This window comes from Lolium rigidum, chromosome 3 (genome assembly GCF_022539505.1).
Source record: "Lolium rigidum isolate FL_2022 chromosome 3, APGP_CSIRO_Lrig_0.1, whole genome shotgun sequence".
Taxonomy (NCBI): Eukaryota; Viridiplantae; Streptophyta; class Magnoliopsida; order Poales; family Poaceae; genus Lolium; species Lolium rigidum.
The window spans coordinates 316573925-316587342 of record NC_061510.1 but is presented as its reverse complement, the minus strand read 5'-3'; the positions used below and the strand labels follow the sequence as shown (position 1 = coordinate 316587342).

The 13418-nt window shown below is 46.2% G+C and overlaps 1 protein-coding gene across 1 annotated transcript; it reads right to left on the bottom strand.

The window, feature by feature from the left end:
- Positions 1–5513: 5513 nt before the first annotated feature.
- On the bottom strand, positions 5514–9480 carry LOC124699914 (receptor-like protein kinase). The gene is made up of 2 exons (XM_047232138.1): positions 9372–9480; positions 5514–7736 (listed from the first exon to the last, which is right to left on the bottom strand). Exon 2 carries the CDS (start codon positions 7727–7729, stop codon positions 5897–5899), a length of 1833 nt encoding a protein of 610 aa, XP_047088094.1. The 5' UTR covers positions 7730–7736; positions 9372–9480; the 3' UTR covers positions 5514–5896.
- Positions 9481–13418: the final 3938 nt, after the last annotated feature.

Sequence of the window (13418 nt, the reverse complement as noted above, 5' to 3'; positions counted from 1 at the left end):
CTTGGAAAGCAAGTCATGTAGATATTTTCATCCCATGTGGCAAGATCATTATCCTCTCCTATGATTTATTTTTGGATAGCCAAGTGGCATTTGCTACTAAATATCTTGTGGATGGTTTCATTATTGTTGATGAATCACTATATTATATTTGATTGGATTTATATTATAATATTGGTGAAAAGGTCAAAGTTGAGGGTTATTCCTCAAATTTGGATAGTTGGATTTGATTTCACCAAGGCATGATCATATGAGTTTCAAAATACTCATAGTTAATTTTATTCAAATAGTTTGAACTATAATTCGTAATGTAAATGGATTTAGTTTTATGATATTCCATATACTTAATAAGTTATGATTTAAATGAGAATGTGTGGCTTTTATGCACTTTAGACCCTGTGGTTTAATTTATTTATAAGTGAATTAAATTACACACAAAGGTAGTTGCTAACTTTCAAGTGTTAATAAGTTAGGGTTTGATTCTTAAAGAATGTGTTGTTGTAAATATAATTCCATTTGGTCTAATCCATAGATCACAATCATCTCTACCCAAAACAAGGTTTTAACAAAGATCACAGTGAAGTTTATAGCGCTTGACTTGATGATCTACTTCAATTCCAGCAAGTCAAGTGAAACTTCAGTGACTGTGGTAAGTTTTATTTGAAAGCGCGAAAATTCCCCGGATTTTCTATGCATGAATGCAATGCACACTTTGGTGTTCTCTCATTTTATAGCCTCTAAACCTGGGATATGACACAAACTTGGCCAAATAATGGCGATGCCTCGTCTGTCGAGCGGCCACCGCCCACCTCTGCCAACGAAGTTATGCCGATGCCACGTGTGCTGCGCCCGTCGGTTGCCTCCGGCGTATATAAAGAGGAGCGCGCGCATCTCATCTCCTCCCACACAAACCCTAGCCGCCGCACAACCTCCTCCATAGCGCCGTCTCCGCACATCCCTCAACGTTTGCCATGAGCAGCGTCGGGCGCGGCCAGGCTACTGTGCCTCCACCTGCGACTTCACCTTTCCCGGACGAGAGCTCAGGCGAGGAGGATGATGAAAGCACGGATAATGTCAACGACGCGGCCATGGAGCGGGCGGCCGACGCGGCGTTTGACGCCGAGCAGGCACGCCGCAGGGAGGCGGCCGATGCAGAGGACGACTCCTCCAAATTCGATTGGTCCTCTAACGACGGGCCTGACCTAGAAGAGTAGGCGGCGGGGCAGAGGGTCTTAGTAGAGTTCTTCGAGACGCTTAAGAAGGCCGAGGATGCCGCCAACGAGGCGTTGTGGCAACTACTGCTAGAGTACGCGGCGGCCCACTAAGATCTAGCGGTTGTATGGTGGACGGAGGGGCGGGCGGCGGAGAAGCTAATGAGGAGGGAGGGAGGCAATGACGGGGCCGGGCCGTCAGGCGGCAAGTAGCCTAGGGCTTGTTTCTCCTTTATTTTGTAGTATATTATACTTTTCACTTGACTGAAAAATACTTTTGGAAAAACAACCGCCTGCTGGGAGCACACCGAGACACAAACGGATGCGCGATAAAAAACAACCATTTTCATATCCGCGGAGCAACGCAATCGGACGCGTACGATCACTTTTCGGGGTCCGATATGTGTCGCCCCCGTTGAAGACGGCTTTAGCACGAAGGTTTTACGCGGACGTGCTTCCCTTGGATGTGCTGAATTTGAAGCCTGCGGACGCGACACAGTTGTATGCGCGCGCCATCCAGCGACGGGTCCTGGATCTCTGTGACGACCGCCTCACCCCACGGTATTGCCGCTTTGCGGCAGCCCTTCCGGCCATGCCTGCCTTGCCGCCCGAATCGGCAAAGGCGACAGAACTCTGCATCTTCAGCGGGAAGATGAGAATGCACGAGGCTGCCATGGCAGAGGCCTCGCGGAGGACGTAGAAGAGGACCGTGCCAATGAAGGTCATTCTCGCTGAGAGAGGGACTGGGGGAGATACTGCCCGTGGGAGGCCAGCGTGAGCGACTTGTCCATGCACGCGCCGACCCGTACAGGTGGAGCACGCGCATCATCGGAGGGAAGTCGGCGTCAAGTGAGAGAGCCGTCTCTACTTTTTGCAGATGTTGAAGATGCATGTGTCGATTGATATGATTTTGAGTTGGTGTTTTGATTGATACCATGTACGGGGATGAAAGTTATAATCAATTTGATTGATTCCGTACTCTTGCAAGGAAAGATACATATGCGGCAAGAAAGGAAAGAAAGATACATATGCGGCAAGGAAAGTAATTTGTATTGATTGAGATTTGATTTGATTCATTTCATTCGTGGCAAGGATTGATTGAGTGGGAGCTGTGCGCGCGGGAGTAGAGGCGGGAGTAGAGGCGTACCAATAATCCTGATCAGACGGTGTATCACGTTGGAGTTAAGTGGTTATTAGACGGTCTGGATGACTTCAATGACGACCACCAAAGTGCGTTGAGTGTCAAACGACCAACTCCCATTTAATAGTAAAGATAAATATTCTGGATGGCAAAGAGAGAATATGGAATGAGTTGGCGGTCATTTATGCTAATTCTATCATGAGTGCAGGGATGATAGGAAATACGAAATTTCAACATTGTCCAAGGGAGACAAACAAGGCTGCTCATGCTATTGCGAAACATGGTTTTAATTTACAACTTTTTTGTAATTGGGATGATGAGCCCCTAGTTTTTTTTACAAACCTTACTAGATGATGTAACGACTCTGTGATTTGGGGCGGCAAGTTTCAGACGCACTCTTTTACTTTCAGGGTATCTAAGGGGATTGAAAAGTTTTTAATGAGACGGCTTGCTAGTCAGTAATATATATATATATATATGTTAAAAAAAAAAAACTCGTGTAGATTGTTAATCAGAAAAACTGAAGACGTCGTTTTGTACTGTGTCTGCGTGTGATAATAGCGACGTGTTGTGCGTCTTTCCTTTAATTAACGACGCGGCTGTGGGGATCGTCCCTGCGACGTGTGAGGCTGCTCCGAAAGCAATCCCCACATTGACGACTTGGCACGACTAAGACAGGCGTCAAGGTCATATGTAGCCGCGTGTTCCTCTGCAAGTTCACGGGGTCTTGATGACTTTCGGAGGCTTGTAACTTGTAAGCTGTAGCTGAGCCTGCGCAAAGGCAGATCCGAGGATGAACGTGGATGCGGTGTGGTGATTCGAAAGTGTTGCCTGCTTCCAAAATTTTGACGAGGCATTTCCGCAAATCTGCAAGAGCATCTTTAGCCGCGTTCCCCAAAACGGTTTTTAAAGAGATTTAAGGTGCGCCGAATAAAATTTCGTTTCCAGCCGCGCGTTGCACTTCCTTCCAACAGTCCAATACGGTGTCCGGCGCCACGAGTCCGTCCCCGGTCTTCGGGGGACGCTCCGGACATACCGGACACAACGAAATGCGAGGAGAGGAGACGCGGGCCCAACACGTCAATGGCACATTCAAGTTTAACCTAACCGTCGTCTACCTCGCGACGGAAGTTATTGGCGCGCAAGGATGGTGCGATTTTCGCAGAGGCGCAATGCAGCGTCTCGTTGCGCCTAGCTCTCCGTGCCGGCGTTAATGAGCTTTACCGCTCCCCCGCCTCCCTCCAGCCTATAAAAAGGGGCGCTCTCGCATCGTTCCTCATGCACAAACCCTAGCTCCTCTCTCTCAACCCTAGCCGCCACCATCTCAAGAGTCAACGCCATGACTGGTAGAGGCCGTGGTCGTGGCCGCGGTAGAGTTGCACTGTTGTTGTCACCTGCGATGTCGTCGTCTTCATCGTTGGACCTGCAGGAAGAGCTCCAAGTGATGTTCGAGTTCGTCGTCGTCCTCAAGGGCGACCCACTCGGCATCCAGAGGCTGTCAGACAAGTTTGCCGAGTTTGTCGCCGGCAACGAGCCGGCCGCGCTGCATCTGTGGGAGGCTGATGGTGACTACTTCTGGTGGCCGATGGAAGTGTTCTTCGATGGGCGCGGCAAGATGTACCTCCACACTAGCTTGGAGAAGTTCGCACGCTACCACGATCTTGAAGCCAACTGCGTGCTCACATTCTCCTACGTAGGAAACACGGATATGCGCGTCAATGTGTTCGACGACACGTGCTGCCGCTGGCACTACCACAACGACAACGATGAGGAGGACGATTGAACACGCCGAGTGTTCTTTCTTCGCAGCAAAAATAGGCACAAATGTTTCTGGATGTTCTTCCTCGAAAGGACCAACAGAGCTATAATCACCAGCTGGATTTTCCAGTTTGGGTGACTGAGAGTGCCTAGGAGTGTTCTTTCTTGGCAGTAAACATACGAAATCTGCGATGCCATCACTAGTTAGGTTTCTCATTTTCCAATGTTTTAACTATGTATTAGTTTGTGAAAACCATGTTCCAAACTATATCATAGTTTGTGTAAACCATGTCCCAATTATGTATTAGTTTGTGAAATGTTCCTTCTCTCTATTGAAATAAAATTACAATAAAAACAAAAAATGTTTATTCTTTAATTTTAAAAGAAGTTTAGGGGCGATGTTTGGGGGGTGCGGCTGGGGAGCGACGTTCCCCAAACGCGGTAAGAACAAAACACGTCCCTCAAACGCTCGATCCAACACCGTTTATGGGACGTGGCTGGAGAGGAAGCAAGAAAAAAAAATGAAACCGTGTCTAGGAGGAACTAGACACTTTTTTGATATAGTAGAAGCGGGACTTGGCGTGACAATTCCGAAATTCGTCCCTGACAGGAATCGAACTCCGGTCGTTGGGGTGCGCCACTGCGACCCCAACCACTAGGCTAAGCCCACGTAAAAAAAAAGAATTAGTGCTAAGAGGAACTAGACACTAAATGATATAGTAGAAGTGGAACCTCGGCGTGAGAATTCCAGAAATTCGCTCCTGACAGGATTTGAACTCTGGTCGCTGGGGTGCGCCACTGTGACCCCAACCACTGGGCTATGCCCACATCCTCGGAGAGGAAGCAAGAAAAGTGCGAGTTAGTAGTTAGCGAGATTGGGAAAAATGAGGCCGATGTCTGGATTCGAAGCCTCACACTCCGATAACCTGACGGAATCTCTAGCTGCAATTCAAATGTGTTCTGACATGAATCCTGAATTTAGAACAACATTCAACATAGAGTTACCAAACAAGTCACATACTTGAATATAGGGTGTATAATTTCTGGCACGAAAATTAAAAAACACATGTGGATGAAAATTTACACCAGTTTTGGGCGAGGTTACCCTGACTAATTGACGTGATCAAATATATAAGTTTACATTATATAACGAAACATAATCAAATCTTCAAAAATATCGTCCAAACAAGTGGTGCAACGAAATACAACTTACATTTCGGAACTTTTTTCAAAATACTATACTACTTATATCAAGAAATGGAGGGAGTATTATTTAAGAAATAATATTCTGTGAATCATGAGTGGCTTATGCTTTCATAGATTCCCAAATCTCAAAACAGTGTAAACCCTCAAAGAGGTATCATGGTTTAGTTTAATCCAGTCATCCTACCTCTAATCCCAAATATGTATCGTTTAACCTCAACCATCCTACCCCTAATCCCGAATAGGTATCATTTAATCTCAGTTGTCCTTATGTTTCAATCAGGAAGATACTTCTTCGGTGGTTTACAATGTTTTGAGATTTAGGGTATATAATCACCACTAAGACATATTTCTAACAATTTGAATACTTACTTCTACTCACTGGGAGCAACTAAAATTCAGTTTGCACCGATATGACAGTTGGACAAAGTAGCATACCCTGGCAACAACTACCTCATCTTTGAGATGTACGCACTATCTTAGTCGAACATTCAGCTGCGTTAAACAAAAAAGGTGACAAAAGAACCCATTCTCACACCTTTCCGACTTCCAAAATAAGACCAAACTTCTTCATTGACTTCAACAATCACGGAATGGCCCCAGTAAGATCATTGTTTTGGAGCATAATTCGTTCCAAACTTGGGCAGTCCGCAACACCGGATGGGATGCTACCAGTGAGATGATTGAAACCCAGGTGCAACACTCTCAGTCTTTTACCTGAACAAATGTATGGTGGTATTCCACCGGTAAAACTGTTGTTGGTGAAATCAATTTGGGATAAATGGCTATTCACACCCAATCCCGCTGGTATGACCCCAGTAAGATGATTGTTTTCGAGAATAACTCGTTCCAAACCTGGGCAGTCTGTAAGGCCAGATGGGATGCTACCATTGAGAAGATTAAACCCCAAGTCCAACACTCTCAGTCTTTTACCTGAACAAATGTGTGGTGGTATTCCACCGGTGAAACTGTTATTGGTGAAATCAATTATGCGTAAACGGCTATTCACACCCAAACCCGCTGGTATGACTCCGGAGAAGAAATTACCAAACAGTGTAATGTTCTGCAGGAGCTTTAGCTCAGCTAACACTGGAGGTAGCATCCCAGTAAATCCATTTCTGTAAATAAGGACACTTTGAAGCCACCGGATGCTCCAAATATCCTGGGGGAACTCCCCAGTGAGGCGATTATCGAACAGAAAGAGCTTCTGCAATTTTCTCAGATTAGCCAGCTCTTTAGGAACACTACCCTCCAGCATGTTTGCATCCAACTCTAGCCACAGCAGCGACAGACAGTTACCAATCTCAGGAGGAATCGGGCCAGACAAGGAGTTCTGAGAAAGCAAAAGATAGGTGAGGTTGCTCAGTAAGCCGAGAGAAGCTGGAATGTGGCCGGAGAAACTATTGTTGACAAGTGCAAGTTCAGTCAAGTTACTACAATTCCCTAGCCATGATGGAATTTCGCCCCTTAGCTGATTATTAAACGACAATATGAATTTCTCCAACTTACAGTTCTCAAAATGAAAATCAATCTCTCCAGTTAAGCCATTTCCAGTGACATCTAGAGCCTTCAGTCCACTGATAAGGCTCAAGGTTTTTGGAAGACTCCCGCTCAACTGATTATATAGTAGATAAAGCACCTCCAACTTGGTGCAATTTCCAATAGAATCTGGCAGAACTCCAGATAATCCATTTTCATGCAACCATAAGCTTCTAAGACTTGCCATTTCACCAAGTGACGAAGGGATATGACCACTGAGATTATTCTGATGGAGGTACACGTACTGCAGAAACTGGTTCTTGAACAACCCTTCAGGTATTTCCCCATGGAGGGAGTTAGTGTACAAGGCGAGCGATGAGAGTTTCTTTAGGTTGCCAAGGGATTCTGGTATTTCGCCAGAAAGAGAGTTCTCGGAAAGATCCAATCGATCAAGCATGCTACAATTGCCCAATTCAGGAGGGATTTCCCCATTGATTGAGTTACTGTACAATGCGAGCACTGACAGTTTCTTTAGGTTGCCAAAGGATTCTGGTATTTCATCAGAAAGGGAGTTCTCGGAAAGATCCAATTGATAAAGCATGCTACAATTGCCCAATTCTGGAGGGATTGCACCTGATATGCTGTTATTTTGCAAAGTGAGGACTACTAGGTACTTTAACAGTCCTATTTGAGGTCCCAGTGAACCAGAAACTCCAGAAGATGATAGGTCAAGAGAAAACACATTAGTCTGTCTATCACAAAGAACTCCATGCCATTCACATGGAGTTCTATCGGAAGCATTCCAGCTGGAGCTTATGGAACTCGGCAATATGAGATTTTTGGACAGAGCAAGCAGAGCTAGACCGTCTGAATTTAAACTCCATGATAATGAAACCAAAGTGAGTAAGAGCAAAAACCAATTCCACAGAACCAGACCCATTTGGTTCCTGCAAAAAGTTTATACGGAAGTTAGAAGAAGTGATACCAAGAATTGTCTCACAAATACGCATCACGAAATGGGCATCACACAATCCCTAGTCAACAGTATATCATATAATATCGCAAATACATGATGGAGTCTATTCTAATGAGGGTTATTTTCTTCGGTTTTGCTATGTCTCAGTCAACTGAGAATTTCTTAAGCTTCCTAGTCAGAGCTGTTTTTAACGGTTTCTGACTCTTTTTTATCTTTTGAGTCTAAGCATGTTTTAGTGGTTCTGCAAAAGTATAATCCCACGAGATGCTGATGGATACTGCAATAAAAATATGGTAACTTTTTACTGTAGAAATAAGACTAGAGGAGGGTGGGAAAACTGAAAGGTCCTTTTCTTTTACTGTAATTATTATTTTTTGTAAAAAGGTCGTACTTGATCTAACTCTAATGATCTAACTCTAATGATCTAACTCTAAGAGCATCTCCACCGGCGCACCCCATAGCGGCACTGATAGAGTTTTGATCATTAGCTCAAGCCCAAGAGAAACACTTTTTATGATCTATGGGCAACGGAAAATGGGCTCACACCGGCGCGTCCAAATAGCGCCGGTGATTTTTCGAGCTCAAGAGAAACGCCGGCAACCCCGTACCGGCCCCTTCGCGAAGGGTGCGAATTGGGTGCGCCGGCGTCTCACGGCACAAATTATTTTAGGCGTGGGAGCCGCCTGTCAGTGATGCAAGGGCGCTGCGCGGGAGATTTACCGCCACGACGTCAGGCTGGAAACTCTCCCGCCACGACGCCACGCGGGAAACTCTCCTGCCACGACGCCTCGCGCCTTGCCGCCGGTCTATATTATCCCTCCTCCCCTATCTCATTGGTGCAAAAATCTAAACCCTAAGAAATAACACAATGTTCGATGCGTGAAAGGAGGCGGCGCTAGAGGCGGCCGTAGAAGTCGTGGATGAGGACCCGCAACTCGCAGAGTACGAGGCGTGGGAGGAGGCGACACTAGCGGCGACTGTAGATGCATACAAGCGGCCGCCGCTTGAGGCGGGGTGGCGTCACCGGTGGGTCGTCTGCTCCTCCATAGCGCATTTATTTCATCGAAATCGCCGTAATAAAGAGGGAAAAGAGGGAAAAGAGGGAATAGCTATTTCGTTATTCATTTTGCGGGGAAAAAAAGGGGTAGCTTTTCGCAAGCAAACAAAATCAGCATTGAGTTCATTGAGCACCGAGTAACTAACTAGTGCAACTGAAGAGAGAGCACGGACGGTCTAATTCGACACCCTTCATCGCATTTCCGGCAAATGACGAGAAGTAGATTAGATCTCGTCTTCAACCCTTGTTTCACTAATTTCTCCCCGAATAAGTGGATCGGAAGTATATCCCCGAGAGAAAAAAAAAGCTTATTTCAGTAGGCAAAGAAAGAACAAGCATCGGCCTTGCTCTCCCCCAGACCCCCATGGACATTGCCGTGCAATCTGGCAGCAGATTATGACTAAAATGCAAGGCAAGCAAACGATGCGAAAGAAAAGGACCCTGCAAAGATTTCAGGACTCCGCGGCCGCGGGACGAACAGTCAGCCAAAAGCATGGGCGATTCCTAACAGCAAGCACGGGGGAGCGATCGAGGGTTGGAAGCGCTTACCAGCAGCGACCGGCGTCCCGCGGATGAGGGTCCTGTCCTGGGGAATGGAGACGAGCAGCGTGCTAATGTGCTGGAGCATCCATGGCGAGGGGCGCGGTGGCGCTGGAACTAGCACGGGAGAGGGAGGAGGGGCGGCCAAGTGCGAGTGGGCTGCCGGCTCTCTCTTCTCTATAGCGGCGGGGTAGTTGCCGAAGCGAGTGGACAGAGACGTTCCCACACGCGGCAGTTCACACGGATTTGTGGGTTTGGACTTGACTTTACGTTCCCACACGGGTGTATATGCGCGTAGATCGACTGGTAGAAGAGAGTTAAATACATCTACCGTCCCTATACTTGTCACGTTGACTCGTTTTAATCTTTCTAGTATTAAACTGTAGAATTGTTGTCATGACAAAGTTGTTGATTTAACTCAATTTTTAAACATCAGGCTCAAAGAGCCCAGCTTTAAATTAATAAAGCCAGCAGCCGGCAAGGATACAAGGTACTGTGAACACACGCCCGAACAAGTTTTAAAGAAACTAGCAAAGCACTACAAGAACTACAGAGGTTCGGAGTCGTAACCGGCTACAAACACACTGAGCACCGAAGACGCCAAGCCACCAAGAGAACACCTTGAACAAGCCGAAGATCGTTGTTGAAGAGAAGCGCCAAAGCCACGAACGCAGCACAGCCCACCCAAGCCCCTAACTTCCATAGACAACGCCTCCAATGAGGAACACGGCGCAGAAGCGTCGGCGCTGCTCGGCGAGAGCCTAGGGTTTTCACCCGGGAATTGAGGGGTAAGGCGGGGCGAGGAAGAGGAGGAGCCTCAACAGCGCCTTCAAGAAGGGAACGGCGAGGAAGCGCCGCCGCCGTCGTGGTTGAACAAACACCCAAGGGTTTCCCCCGGCCCTCAACATCCGCCGCCAAGCTACTCACTTGCGACCAAAAGCCGAAGAAGAGGAGCTGCAGTCGCCACCGAAAGCCAAGGTCTTCAAGTCAGGCGCAGGCCACCGGAGTCGCCAACCGCCACAACCACCTCCGCCTATCTCCACGCCACCCAAGCAGCCACAGAAGGCAGGAACAGCACCAGCAGTCGTCACCCGCCGGCAAGGTCGACGCCGCCAACCTACCCAGGGCCGCCACCCCGGCTTCCGAGCGCCCCGGCGCCATCACCTCGAAACACACCGGAACCCCAAAGCCTTCGAGCCAGCCGAAACCCTGATGACCCACAAGTATAGGGGGTGTATCGTAGTACTTTCGATAAATAAGAGTGTCGAACCCAACGAGGAGCAGAAGGTGTTGACAAGCAGTTTCGATGAAGGATTCACTGTAAATGCTCACGGACAAGTATTCGGGGGTTTTGATGTAGCGGATGAATAAAGTACAAGTAAGTAAAATGCGAGAGAAATAATTGCAGCGAGTGGCCCAATCCTTTTTAGCACAAAGGACAAGCCGGTTTGTTTACTTATAATGACCAAACGTTCTCGAGGACACACGGGATTTTAGTCTAGTGCTTTCGCTACATACGGCTGATTAATCTTCATTGTTTTGATAAGTGTTGTGTGGGTGAACCTATGCTAATGTACCGCCCTTCCTAGGACTAATACATACTTGTGATTATACCCCTTGCAAGCATCCGCAACTACAAGAAAGTAATTAAGATAAATCTAACCACAGCCTTAAACTCTGAGATCCTGCGATCCCTCCTGCATCGATATACCAACGGGGGTTTAGGTTTCTGTCACTCCGGCAACCCAGCAATTGGCAAACGAGTACAAGATGCATTCCCCTAGGCCCATAAATGGTGAAGTGTCGTGTAGTCGACGTTCACACGACACCACTAGAAGAATAACACCACAACTTAAATATCATAACATTGAATATTACTCAACCATAATTCACTACTAGCATTTAGACTTCACCCATGTCCTCAAGAACTAAACGAACTACTCACGAGACATCATATGGAACATGATCAGAGGTGATATGATGATGAATAACAATCTGAACATAGACCTTGGTTCAATGGTTTCACTCAATAGCATAAACAACAAGTAGAAATCAGTACCGGGAGAGTTTCCCCTATCAAACAATCAAGATCAAACCCAAATTGCTACGGCGGTGACGATGTCCAGCGGTGGAGATGGCGGTGATGATGGTGGAGATGATGGTGATGGTGATGGAGATGATGTCCAGCTCGATGGCGGTGACGATGGCGTCGATTTCCCCCTCCAGGAGGGAATTTCCCCGGCGGATTCCTGCCCGCCGGAGAGCTCTTTTCTCTCTCGGTGTTCTCCGCCCCGCGAGGCGGCTGTAACCCTTCGTGAGGATTCCTCTGTGGCTTAGGTCTTCGGGACGAAGGGTTTCGCCAAGAAAAGGAGGCGAAAGAGGCCGAGGGGGCCCCACACCACATGGTGGCGCGGCCAGGCCATGGGCTGCGCCACCCTATGGTGTGGGCCCATCCTAGGTCCAGCTGGCTCCCCCTTCTGGCTTCCTCCGTCATCTGGAAAAATAGGATTTTCTGTAAAACTTCCTTCCACAGTTGATCTTTCGAAATATTGCATCCTGACGGTGCTTTTTCCAGCAGAATCCTGGCTCCGGTGCTCGATCTCCAAATAATCATGAAACATGCAAAATAGATGAAATAACATAAGTATTGTGTCCCAATTTGAAATATATCAATGAATAACAGCAAATTATGATATAAAATAGTGATGCAAATTGGACGTATCAACTCCCCCAAGCTTAGACTTCGCTTGTCCCCAAGCGAAACTGAACTCTGTAAACAGGTCCACATGTTTATGGAGTGAAGAGTCGATAAATAAAATACGGACAAGAAGCATCATATTCATTCAACAAGACATTATAGTAAACAACTTCCTCATATAACTCAACTTGAAACAAGTATAAGGTAATCACAAATAAAGGTGCATAAGAAATCATAATTGGTGATGGCAAACTTTGTTCTTGGTCAGAGAATAGTTAACAGATTATACTTTATCTATTGAGCAGCGCTCTCATATTAAAAGCTTATGGTAAACTTGCATACTCAATCATACTAATCATTGATGACTTTCAAAGCTATATTCATTCAGGTAAAACTTGTACTAAACAAGAAAGAATAAAGACATGATGAAGCAAATCACAATATAATGGTTTGATCACAACAACTCAAATGCTTGCTTGAGATGGAGGGAAATAGGTTTACTGACTCAGCATAAAGTAAAAGACAGGCCCTTCGCAGAGGGAAGCAGGGATTAAATCATGTGCTAGAGCTTTTTCAGTTTTGAAATCATATAAAGAGAATAAAAGTAAAGTTTTGAGAGGTGTTTGTTGTTGTCAACGACTCGGTAGCGGGTACTCTAACCCCCTTGCCAAACGAGACCTCCAAAGAGCGGCTCCCATGAAGGACGTTATCTCTACCAGCAAGGTAGATCATCCCTCTTCTCTTTTGTTTACACATGTACTTTAGTTTATTTAAGGGTGACACTCCCCCAACCTTTGCTTACACAAGCCATGGCTAACCGAATCCTCGGGTGCCTTCCAACAATCTCATACCATGGAGGAGTGTCTATTGCAAAATTAAGTTGCTTACGATGAATCGGGGCAAAACATGTGAAGAGAATTATTAATGAAAATTGATTAATTGGGGCTGGGAACCCCGTTGCCAACTCTTATTGCAAAATTATAGGATAAGTGGATGAAGCCACTAGTCCTTTAGTGGAGGCTGCCTAACAAGACTGAAAGATAAAACACCACATACTTCCTCATGAGCTATAAAACATTGACACAAATAAGAAGTAATAAGATTTGAATTGTTTTAAAGGTAGCACATGAAGTATTTACTTGGAATGGCAGAAAATACCATGCAGTAGGTAGATATGGTGGACACAAATGGCATAGGTTTGGGTTCGGGTTTGGATGCACGAGAAGTATTCCCTCTCAGTACAGGTCTTTGGCTAGCAAGGTTAAATAGCAAGCATAGGAGTTGAGGGAAACAAACAAATATACATGTGATAGAAACAATCATGCATCTTACTTGTAAGCACAAACAATTTTAACTTT